Source organism: Falco punctatus (genome assembly GCF_963210335.1).
Source record: "Falco punctatus genome assembly, chromosome: 8".
Lineage (NCBI taxonomy): Eukaryota > Metazoa > Chordata > Aves > Falconiformes > Falconidae > Falco > Falco punctatus.
Genome location: NC_137588.1, coordinates 8,822,546 through 8,835,200, shown reverse-complemented (window position 1 = coordinate 8,835,200; position 12,655 = coordinate 8,822,546). Strand labels below are relative to the sequence as shown.

Genomic DNA, 12,655 nt, shown 5'->3' with positions numbered 1-12,655 from the left:
GCTGGTTTATTTATGTGTTTATTTACGTAGGAAAAGCACGTTATTCCTGTTGCCTGTTAGCCCCAGGGCACCACCAAGGCCACCACCAGTGCCACCAGCTGTCACCTATTGCTCCCCATCTCCTAGGCAAACCCCACCCCCTGCAAGGGTCCTGGGGACCAGGGGAGAAGATGCCTTTCCTGCTGTGGAAACAAAAAAGGACAAAAAGAGGAAGCTGGTAGTTTTGATACCCAGGGTTGTACCCAGGCCTGCCAGCACCTCATGATGCCATGATGGCACTGTAGGGCCGGCAGCACTTCAACCCCTCCACCCCAGACCTGGTTTTGGGTGGGTTTTTTTCTTTAAAAAAAATTTCCTCTTTTGGCACACAATGCTGGGGGATGCTGAGAGGGAAGCAGCTGGGAAAGGCCGAGCAGAGCTGCAGCAGTGCCGATGCCCAGGGTGAGCCGTGCTCCCCAGTACCCCAAGAGGGCTCCTTGCCACCGGGGTAGCTCATGGTGGCCTCGCCAGCCACTGGCATCCCATATTGCCAAACAACTGCGTCTTAAATGATGTGTTTATTTGGAAACCACTGGGCAAACGCCACATGTGTGGTGCGGAGGGTACCAGTGAGGGAGGAGTGGTGGTGTTGCTGCCTCTGCCTCCGGGGCTTGGTACCCCCACCGACTGTTCCTCTGCCAGAATCCTCCCAGAAAACAGGCACGTGCTGGGGTGTGTATGGTCCCCCAGTCCCCCCCTACGCTGCCAGCCGGGTGTCCTTACACGATACCCTCACTGCGTTTGCTCCTCCACACCACCAGTGCCGTCATCAGCAGGGTGACGAGGACGGGCAGCAGGATGAAGGGGCATAGGACGCTGTTGGGGGGGTCATGCAGCGCCCGGCCGGAGGGAGAGCAGTTCCTGAAGTACTGTTTGTGGACGGCCACGAAGAACTCATCCACCAGGCGGTTGGGCCAGTAGCAGTCGAGCCTCTCGGCAATCAGCGCTGTGCAGTTCGTCAGCTCCCCGTAGGTACTGCAACACAGACAAGGGCACCAGGGTAGCACCAGGGACCAGCGTCCAGCCACGAGCACGCCACCTCCCCCCACCCATATAACATAAAATATTACGTACTTCCTATGATAGGTGTATATATTTGTTATTTGAGATTGTATTTGAGCCCGTTTGAATTTTTTAAGCATTTTCTTTTTTGAGATTGTAGGTAGATAGGTGTAAAAATATATGTGGGGTTTTTAATTCCCATCAGGTTTTGCCACTTTGATCATACTTTTTAGTGCTCACCCACAGCTAAAAGCACAAGGAGTTTTCATTTATTTCATTTACAGAAGTAAATGAAAACAGAAATAATATTTATAGAAATAACTAGAAGCAAGTCTTTTTTGATTTGGTTTGTGTTAATTTTTGCAGCATTTCGTGGCTGATCTGGTGTATTAGAAAATACCAGTCGGACCCACATAACCCTCTGGCGCTTTTAGGCAAAGACCTTCAGGAAACCCATCCAGAGCCATGGAGCAGCTCACCTGGCTGCCGGCTTTCGAGGCACAATCCTTTAGCTTGCGCAGGTTCAGCCAGAAGGGGACAGAAGTAAGTACACTGAATCTACTTAAAATTCTCCTTTTAATTGCCTAAAAATGGAGGATTACATATGACCCAAGAGCATGCTTTTGAAGCTCGTCTCTCTGCACTATCCTGCTTTGCAGATCTGCAGGACCACAATTCATCCCACTTTGCAATGGCCAGCAAGTCTGTTTTTTGAGGGGTTTGGGGTCTTTTTCTTTTTTTTTCCCCCCAAATATTTGAAAAACAAGGAGCAGCCCTGAGCAAGAGGCACTGCAGGGAGAGGACTGCCCCTGTGCTGGTTGAACCAGCCATCCTCTGGAAGGACAGGTATTACCATGGGTTTCAAATCTTACCTGCTTTAAAATTGGCTATGCATAAAAAAATAGTATATATACATTATTTTTTTCCCCTGTCCCAATTACATCTCTTAGAGAAGCAGAGCAACCCAAAACCCAGCTAGCCAATTAAAAACCTGCCTGGGGGAAGAAATATTTTATAAGCAGCTTCCTAGCTACTCGATGCAGCTTCTCTGAATCTCATCAGCTGGCTTTTCGGGCAGGCGGCATTTGCTGTGCCTACAGGCACACTGCATCGGGCAGTGCCGGAGGGAGCCCCTGTGGTGCCCGATGATTTAATTAAGAGAGTGCCTGGAGCTACTAAAAGCAGCTTCTGCTCAGCATGCCAATGTGCAAAATTACCATTTCCCGTTTATCAGCACCCTTAGGAGATCTCAGGAGTTGAAGCATCTTCGGGAACCAGAGGGAAAGAGTTAAGAGCAGTGAATAAAAGTTATTTTTAAAACTGAAGGGCCATACAGCAGCTGGCTTAGCCCTTCCCTGGCTCAGACAGCACTTTGGTGTTGATAAATAGCTGCCTCTGTCACTATACATGAAGACATGCAAGTAGCCAAAGCAAAATGGTGTCAGCAAATGAAAGGATAGATTGTAATGACACTTTGCACTTAGGCAGCATCCATATGTCAGTGCTCAGATGGCTCTGTGTGCACCGGCCGTGGGGAGCACAGATCTGAGGAGAGGAGCTGGGCAGCTACAGTGTAGTGGGGCAAGGGGGTGGCCATGGGGCTATAACTGTCTTGTCCAGGCATGGAAGGAGGTCCTTCCATGCTGATGGGCCATCTGCAGCTGCGGCTTAAGATACCCTAAAGCTCTCGTCCCTTTTATTCTCACATTCCCCATCTTCATTCAAGCCACCCTGGCTTTGGATAGGATCGCATCCTCAGCAGGAGGCCACCTGTACACACCCTTGCAGCCCAGTGGGGAGCGAGCAGGAGAGGCCTCGAGGGAAAAGACATTTTAAGCAACAGCTGGAAATGTAGAAGTGACAGCGAGGGCTGCTGAGCTTTTGGCCAAGGGAAAGCAAGTCTGGATGCTCTTCAAGAGATGTTTTTTTTCTGCCCTTTGCTTACACAAAGCACCACTTGACAATGATAATTTTATGACCAGCCAACTAAAAGCAAAGCCAAGCTCTCAACAGTAGCCAAGTGCTTTAATGTTTTCCACTTTATCTCATAGACCCTTGGCCATCCATAGACCCAAGCTGCCAACCACCAGCTGAGTCCATCCCTGCCAGCTGTGTGGGTCCTGAGCTGCCCTGTCTCGCGGTGTTTGGAGACCAGTCCTGCGAAACGCTGCCCATCTATCCTCACATGCAGAACACCAAGACATGGCATGGAGGACCTTCTCATAACAGGTACACCACTAGCTACTGTAGAGGGATACCAGAGGGATCCATTTGCTGGGATATGGATAAAACAGACCAGTCAGACCCAGGCTGCCTTGTCAGAAGGGAGTCAAGATCCCTCTGGAGAGCAGCAATGTTGATGCCTGGGGCCATGCCACAGCCATGGCAAATATTCATCCCATTGTATTTCCAAAGTGGCATCTAATTCTTTCTCTCTTTCCCCACATGCAGAGCTGCATTATTATACTCACACCACTCCAGCATGGTCCCATCAAGGAATTCAGGCTGTGCTAATGATGCTGCCCAGCATGGCTGCTCTGCCTTCCCCTTGGCCCCCCACAGCCCACTTGCCACCCTGGGAGAGTGAGGTCCCCCTGTCACACTCAGCCAGGCACAGCTGAGCTGAGCTCCAGGAGCTGCAAGGATGATCACGCTATTTCTGGAGTCCAGAAAGAGGTGTAATCCTCAGTGCAGAGTGAAAACTCTCTTTGAGAGAAGACAGGCAAGAGAGGAGTTCATTAAGATGATATTTGGAATTAGAGGATGCAACAAAAGCCTTTCCATCAGGCACCTCTGCCCCCATGGCACCTCCCTCTTGTTCTGCCCCTCCTCTCCCTTGGTTTTGCCTTAAATGGCACCATCTTAATTTAAAATCCTCCTTTAAAATGCCTTAAAAGTCTAGCTTTAATTACTAAAAAAATATTAAAACATTGTGATTATTGAGCTGATGTTAGGATAGCACTGGGAACAGGACAGGTTTTCCCAAGCCACCCCACAACCACAGGCTGTGGGGCAGGGAGATGGGCAGCCTGCACTGGAAAGTACAGCTTTGCTTAGTTCTAAATATTTACTCAATGCGAACTGCAATTAAAACTGTTTTCCTCATCACCATGGAAATAGTTTGAGTTTAAAGGATGCTGCAGGAGGCCAAGCAGTGGGGACCACATGGAGATGAACACCCACAGGCAGAACTGGGACGGGCCTGGGCTGCTGGTGGGAAGCAATCAAGGACTGATTTATGGTTTGGTGGGATCCGAATGCTTACACTGCTGTAAATCCTAAGCAATGCCTCTGGTTTTTTATCACTGCAACCAAGACTGGAATTTGATCTCCCATTTATTCCTCGCCAGTGCCTGAGTGCAGACAGTGTTAACACTGCAGATACTAGTTGGGGTTCACAGGATCACAAGCTCTCCCTTTTGCCATGATTATTAAGATTTTTCCTATCTTCCCCAAATGCCTTGCTTTACATGAGGGGAAAAAAAAAAAACCCAGGAAATCCAAAAAACAACACAAGATTTTCCTTTTGCCTTGTAAATTAAAAGAAAAAAAATTGATTTCTTCCTCTGCAAGGCGAGCTTGGAGACATGCTAAAGGGCGTATCCAGAAGGAACCTGGCAACCCAAAGATAAATAAATAGATAATGAGATAATGGATAAATAACCTGAAGACACGCTGTAAGCATACTGACAACTGTGCGAGCAGCCCTCAGCCAGGGGGCAGGAGCAAGGCAGAGTACCAGGCATGCTGGAAGCTGGCAGCAGCATCCCTCATTACTGGACCCGGCTGCAGCTGTCAGACCGGCATGCTCACACTGGGGAGCTCCTTCCCTGCAGGATGCACGCAGTGAGGGGAAAGCATTCCCTGGAGATTTTTAGGCCTGCCTTGGGGCAGATATATTTGGGATGAAGGCGCCTGGCTGGGCTGGAGTGACACCCACAGCTGCAGCACTCCCCAGTGCAGCGAGCATCCCCCCATCCCGCTCACTGCTGCCCAATGCACCAATGCTGTGTGAAAACTGTCGTGCAAAGCCATTCCCTGGCCACAGCCTGCCAGCAAGCCAAAACTGTGCAGGAAAAATATCTACAAGTCTCCAGCTCCTGCTGATGCATTTGTGGGTGAGTGGCTGGCAGCCTAACCCCTCCAGCAGCCCCAGCTCTGCCAGCAGTGCTCCATGTCCCCAAAAGAGCTGCCCCCAGGGGGACTACAGCTGATCCCCCAGCTCAATCACCCCACCGATGAATCTGGACCTGGAATCAAAATAGCCAAGTTGATCTTTGCGATCATTAGTCATGCACAGCTGAGCTCCTGGTCAAAGCAGCTCTGCTGCCACCGTAAAGCAGAGGAGCCCACGATGCCGCTCCAGCTAAATGATCATCTGGCTTTTAAATAACAGGGCACCTGCAAGCCCTGGAAAACAAAACACAAGGGTGCTTGGTCTGAATTGCTCTCAGGCCAGAGATCCATGGGACAATGCCACAGAGGGGCCAGAGAGATCAACTCCAGAGGGTAGGTGAGCAGCCCCAGACAGCTGGACCCAGCAGGCACCGGTGGGCACAGCTCCAGCAGGAGCATCCAGGGCCACACTGAGTTGCTTGTCCTTTGGGGAGGAAAAGAGAGAAGGAAACCAGATGACCCAAGGGAAGACACCTCTCAGTCCTTCTCCCTTCCCAGGAAACAGTGTTTCTGGCCAACTTCTGGAACTAATTATTTTAATAAAAGCACCTGCCATCCCATTCCCAAAGCGTGTAACAGCTCACACAAGTTCGCCGGTACATGATAAAGACTTGTACATCAAAACCCATCACTTTCCCCAGATAAGCATGGTACAGAAAGCCAGCAGAGCCTAACCACAGTTGGATAAACGTTCTCAAGAGAGTTGGTGCTTGTCTATGTGGTCCAAGCCCAACTTCACCAAACGCTCCCACTCCAGAGAAGCCCCTCCGCTACATCTGAACACAGCAGTACCAGTGATGCAAGAGCTCGGTTAATACCTCTGAGGCTAAGATGGAAGGATAATCTACAACCTATCACTAGAACAAATAAAGCAATTACAAACTCTGCTGAGGCAGCTCATTTATCCAGATGTTCCCATCATGTCATTCTCAGTTGAGCAGTAAACGATGCGCATTTCCCTGTTAAATGCTACATACGAGAAATCACAGCTCCAAACCCAATGCAGCTGATGGTACGGGTCCTGTCAGAGGCAAACCCTTCAAATGCTTTCTCCTCATTTCAAACAGGCTTCAAGCATCAACATTCCTTGGTTTGGGGGAAGATATGGAGAGGAAACAGGCTGTAGGCAGGTGTTTTTTCCCATTTCTTCATCTCAAGCCTGGTAGAAGCCAAGTCCTTCCCCTTAAAGCCAGAGGGGCAACCAGCCAGCTCATGGCACACCCAGGGATCAGGGGTGTTGAGTGAGATGGCCACCTGAAATGCATATCTTTGCAGAATAGCTTATTTACAGCAGTAGCTGAGCTATTTCTACCTGATTTTCCCAGTGTCCTGAGGGCACAGGAGGATCAGAGGAATGTCATCTCTTAAATAACCCCAGTGGACCCACGCAATCAAATTAAACACTGCAAGTTTATCAACATTTCCTCCAAGTGCCTCAAGGATAACAAGTTTAGTAGAAGCTATTTAGAAGAGAAACAGGATGTCGGAGATAAAGAACAAACTCTAATACACCTCTGCTTCCTGTGCAAATGGCTTTGCCAAAGGTCTGGAGGAAGAGATGGATTGCATCTCATAAAGCTTGCAGTTAGCACTGAACCAGGACCAAAAGCAAAGTCCTGCTCCTGGGACACACTCAGCCCCTGCACGAGGACAGCCTGGGTTGGGGACAGCTCTGGTGGGATGGCCCCAGGGGTGACAGCTCACCCCCAGTCCAGCCAGAAGACCCAGGGAGGTAGCTATCCCCTTCTCCTGCCACTCACCACATCTGGATGCTGCCTCCAAAGGTGTCGACGGAGGGGGACAAGTCCTGGAGAGCCCCCCAAGGCATCCAGGGGCTGGAGAACTTCAGCAGCCCTGGACATTTTTGAGGACCAATTGACCTTTCTCAGAACCAGAAAACCTCCCACAGTCTTTCCACTCTTTTCTTCACCTCCATTTTGTTACTGAAAGGGGAAGGAAAACTCAAGCTGTCCTTTTCAAAAGCTGTCTATATATGTGTGTATGTTTACATACTCACATATATATAGTTTTTAGTATGGTACAGAGGGGCATGAAGCAGGAATTCAACCAAAATTTACAAAAAACTCCAATTTTTGTGCAAAACACTAACAACATCTGCTCACCATTTCCAACTGACCTCAATCCCCACTTGTGTCACCAAAGCTCATTTTTGTCCACCACTTCATTTTCTTAGAGAAAGGCCATGGCACAACAGCACTATATGATGTGGAAAGCCAGCTCATAGTGGAGAACAGGTTTTTATTTTCTCTTTTCAGGCCGTCACACCGATGCACAGACACCCCTGACCAGTTTTTGCAACTTTAATCAAAACCATCTCACCAGGACAGTGGGTTACACCATGGCTGTACTGGAAAATTCAGCTCTGCTGATAATAAATGGGAAAGAGCTAATCCAAAGAAATGGATTTGCAATGGTTTGCAATAAAAAATAAAAAAAAAACCCAAAACACAATGAAAGAAATGCCAAATAAAAGCCAGAAAGTGTCCCACAGAACAGCATGTTACCCATATGCAGCATCCCTTTCCTTCCTGCTGCATTAAATAGGGTTCCCTTATCGCCCTCATTATCCCCCCAAGGATGCTGCTGAGTGCTCCAGCAGGAAAGCAGACCACATCTCTGCTTCTCCTAAGTCATAAATCACCACAGATTCCCTAACACTGATTACAAACAGGAGGCTTAACAGAAAAGTGCCATGCCGTACCATGCCAGCCTCTACCTATAGTCACTAAGAAAAATCAATACGCAACTTTCGGAAGCAGCAGGCAAGCCAGCAGGTCCAGTGGGACAGCCTGGGATTTAATCATAGAGAGGGTCTGAGGGCATCTCAGTGGGTTATGGAGTTTTGAAGCTGAGTCAGGGCACTTTGGACAGTCCAGAGAACCCGAGTGCTGAGAAAAAAGGAAAATCTCATGGAAAGTATGTCCAAGCAGTGAGTCACCAGAAGAGGCCATGGAGCTGTGACAGGGATCCCGATCTACTGCCTTATTAACACATCGATGCCAACATGTAGCAGACACCAATGGTTTTCTCCTATTGAAGCTCCATCACTGGGGCATGTGGTTTCTTCATGCACACATAACTGTACTGAGCAAGACCACCATCCTGATTTCCAAACACTGCTTAGGTTGGTCTCCTTGAAAGCCCATTTAATCACAGAATGGCTGAGGTTGGAGAGGACCTCTGGAGAGCCACCTCATCTTGTCCAAACGCCCCTGCAGGACCCTCTGGTGTGTTACTTGCTCCTCCCAGTCTGGTGTCATCTGCAAACTTGCTGGGGGTATGCTCTGCCCCATTACCCAGATCATTAATGAAAAAGTTAAGCAAGACCGAACCCAGCACTGACCCCTGGGGTATACCACTAGTTGCTGGCCTCCAACTAGTCCTTTCCCAACAACACCACCCTCTGGGCCTGGCTGTTCAGCCAGTTTTCAACCCACCTCACTGTCTGCTCATCCAGTCCACACTTGAGCGGCTTGTCTGTGAAATTCTTATGGGAGACAGTGTCAAAAGCCTCACTGACTCCCCTGCTCTCCCCTGCAAGCCCACCTTGCAGCCCCTCCATGAGCAACAAGGATGGAGAAGCCCCTTCAGCTGGACCCAGAAGCGATGGAGCCAGGTAGCATCAGCAGTAAAGCAGAGTGAAATGGCACATTTGTTTCCCCCTGCCCAAGAAATAAACCCCACCGCTGATGTCCCCACATCCCAGAATTAAAGACGGGTGCAGGCAGTCCCAGGATGCCAGGGAGGGAAGGGCAAGCACAAGAATCTCACTTACCCCACGGTCTCATCCCAGTCACACCAGAGCCGCTGCCCGATGCCCTCCATGCTGAGCTGGAACTGCTTCAGGCAGTAGTGCCGGATCATCCAGCCATAGTCTGCCTCCTGGCACGCTGTCACCGCGATGAAGTGATGGGCTGGAAGACAGGCGAGGGGCAAGTAGGGTTAGGCTTTGCTGCGGTGGGGCATGGTGCAACGACAGCCCCTTGCCCCGCACCGTGCGGTCCCCCTCAGTCTTCACACAGACAGCATCTGCCAAAGCAAAGCTGGACATAAAAGCAACCCCACTCTCAATCCGCTTCTTCAAACCCTCCTTCTCATGGTTTTATTTCCCTCTGCACATCCCTCTAACCTGCAGCATCCTCCTCCATTACCCTCCCAACTGCTTGATGCTAGATAATTAATTATTCGAAATGTGCCAGGCAAGTCATAAATAAGTAAGGATGCAGATATATTCTCTGCTGATCCCTTGACACACGTCTCTGGACTTTAAATTGCCAGTTTTTCAGTTTACAGAAAGAGTATGGGTGTGGGGGAAGTTGGGGAATAACCCCACGGCTCCCAGCCAGATTCTGCTGCTGCTGAGCAAAGGACCCCTTAAAAATCATCTGCACAATGACACACTTGGAAACAAGTATCAGTCTCCATTGAAGTTCAGGGCCAAGCGTGGTGAAATTCATCTCTGGCTTCATGGCACTGATATAATTCACCTCTGGGTACGCAACCCTGATACATGGTGCCTTCTGGTTTGGGACCAGAGGAGGAAGGGATGCTGCTTACTTCCCTGCAAGTCTGTGCACAATTAGTGAGAAAGGGAAAAGGCCAGTAATGCTATGAAGGGAAAAGGGAACAGGCTCAAAGGAAAAAAAAACCTTCAGAGGAATGATTTACTGAGCCTGGCTATAAATAATCTCTTTCCCTCGGTCCCAGAGTGCCAGCTAGTGCCTTTGCAGCTCCTGGAGTACACTGCAGGCAGGCATCGAATACCAGCTATATTTTCTGGTACGTGTGAATAACTGTGCGAAAGAGTGGGGCTTTATTTTTATTTTTATCTTCTTTTTTAACAGAATTTAGCTACTTATCTGGTGGTCTGCATATGAAAGCCATGGGACATCGCCAGCAGCTCCTGCCCAGGGGATGCCCTCCTTGAGCAGTTCCTCTGCAGACCCCAAATGCTACACCTTAGGTACCTGCATCCTATGGCAATGGGTGGGAACTCAGGACCCGTGGGGGGATCTGGGTGGCGAGAGACCCCCAGACCCTTGGGTGAGGTTTCTGGATGGGTGCAGGGCTCCCACACTGCCTCCCACTGTGGCAGCTGCTGCAGACCAGCTTGAGATAAGATATGAGTTACCAAGCCAAGAGAAAGGAGTTAAGGACCATTAAATCCTCACTGTTCTGATAATAAAACCCAGTTTATCACAATCTAAAGCTCTCCCTAAATGGTACCACCCAGGAGTTCACCCAACAGCACCTGCACAACACAACCTCAGCCAGAAACAAGCCCTGCTCTAAAATGAAAAAGTTTGGGATGCTGAAGCAAAGCACTGAGAGGGAAGCAGGAGGAGGCGGAGGGAAGGTGCAATAATTTTACATGAGAGCTGGACTGCAAATCTCAGTCTGGGCAGACTCAGGGATGACTGGTGGCTGGGAGGCTTTTCCCTGCTTCCCATCCTTTCAAATCTGGATGAATCCAGTGAACCGACACAACTAAGTGAGCACCAGCATCCAAGGGAGGTTCAGGCCACCCTGAGGGGCCACCCCTCAGTGAAGCTCGTGCACCGGACTGCAAAGAACAAGCACCCTGCAAACACTACACCCATCACGCAGCCGGATAACCAACTTGCAGAGAAAACGCCGCCAGCAAACACATCAAGTACAGAGCAGGACAGAGCTGTGTGAAGGGGAGAAAGGAGAGCAGGGGAGGTGAACAGATTAAAAAGCAGCCAGACAAGTGGCTGAGGGAATTGAGGAGCAAAGGAGGAAATGGAGCCAGGCAGAAATGAGCGAGACACGCAAAGTGTGGTGAAAAATTCAGGAAGACAAAGCCACTTTAAGAAATGCAACAGCAATACAGCACAAGAAGAAAGAGAAGCAGAAGTTAACTGAGCATGGCCAGGCTGCCCTTAACTTGGTTTTGCCCTCCCCCCGCCCCCAGTTAGCACAGATAACCCTAAAGACAAGTCATCACTTGTACCACAACATCCTTACAGATGCCCAAATGCTTCCTGACAACCATGCAGCTGCTTCTGCAGAACGGACCTAGAGGAAAACACCTTAACAGGCAGCTCCACCTTTGGTGGAGAAAGGTGAAACAATAAATAAATCATGGGGTTGAAGCAACTGAGAACTGCAAACTGGCTGCAACGCTTGCCTGAGTAGCTGCAAGTCACGTATATCTGGTAATCAGCATGAAAATGAACCCTCCTATTAAAAGAAAAATTAAAGAACCAACCGAAACCAAGTGAAACCAAAACTCTGGGGAGCTTCAGGCACTTGCCAATCAAAGCAGCTCAGAAGACACTGCTGGACTGGAGCTGGCCGTGGGCTGAGTACAGGTGTGGGCAGCCAGGAGAGAGCCAGCTCATGGGCTTCATCATCCCTGAGCACATGACTCATGCATTTGGACTTTGTTCCTACCTCTTGTCTCAGCTCTGAAGGTCCTTCACAGGAATGTTACCACCTTTCTTTCCCACCCAGCAGCTCTGCATGACGTTCTCCAGGAGTTCTGTCTTCCCTGTGAGGACTTGCCTTCAGCAGCAGTGAACACTGCAGGTGCCAACAGCCAAGGCTTGGCTTGGTAACCCCAAGGAGCGGTGCACAGACCGTGCTCCTGGAGGACATCTCTCCCACCACATTTCCTCCCATACCTACACGTGGGGTCTTGTCTGAAAATCCTTTTCCCCAGGGGACTGGGGAAACCAGACCCATCAGCCAGTGATCAAGATACTTTACAAGGTCATTTGACTTTTAGCATCATGAAGGACTCTTTTGTTTTATACATCAGAGGCAGAGAGCATCCAAGAGGAGCAAGGCTCAGCAGAGCCTGTTGTGTAAATGTTGTGAGGATGGAGCAGGGCATAGCGAGGCCAAAAAGCTCTTTTGTTTTCAGCTGACCGGCGAGAACTGGATTTAGCTTTAAATGCACATTTTAAGGTCAAAGCGAGGAGAAGCTCTGGACGTGTTTCCAAATGGTGCCCATGTAAACCCACAGATACTTCCCTGCTTCTTCCCAGATTTCCCCCAAAGCCACATTCATCAACATGACAGGCTCAGGGTTTGTAACAACAGGAGAAAAAAAGCAGGGAGGGATATTTTTTTTATCTCCTGGCTCTCATTTCAGAAGGTTTTCCTCCGCACCTCAGCCTGGCTGACGGAGGCGGCATAAGTCAGCTGCAGTGAGCTGTAAATAACTGAGCTCCAGAGCAGTCACGTCTCTGTGCTTAGCAGCATCCATTTGTGAAGGCTATACAGAGCTGCTGAATAAATCATCTCCAAAACCTGACTATACCAAGGCTGACCTGCTTCCAAGAGCTCTCTTCTTGCATGCCCCCGGCGCTCCCATTCCCTTGGGAAAAATGGCATTGGGAGCTGCAGGAATGCAGTGGTCTTCTGGGAACATTGCACTGGAGCCATGCGG

At 49.5% G+C, this 12,655-nt stretch overlaps 1 protein-coding gene across 1 annotated transcript in view; it reads right to left on the bottom strand.

Annotated features, from left to right (window-relative positions):
* The window catches only part of LOC308068481 (RNA-binding protein 44-like), a 44,452-nt gene continuing 31,797 nt past the window's right edge, over positions 1-12,655 (bottom strand). The window contains exons 16-17 of the mRNA XM_080399188.1: positions 9,014-9,152; positions 1-1,014 (exon numbers count right to left, since the gene is read on the bottom strand). Of these exons, the coding sequence (XP_080255314.1) occupies positions 759-1,014; positions 9,014-9,152 (395 nt within the window). The 3' untranslated portion in view covers positions 1-758. The remainder of the gene's footprint in view (positions 1,015-9,013; positions 9,153-12,655) is intronic.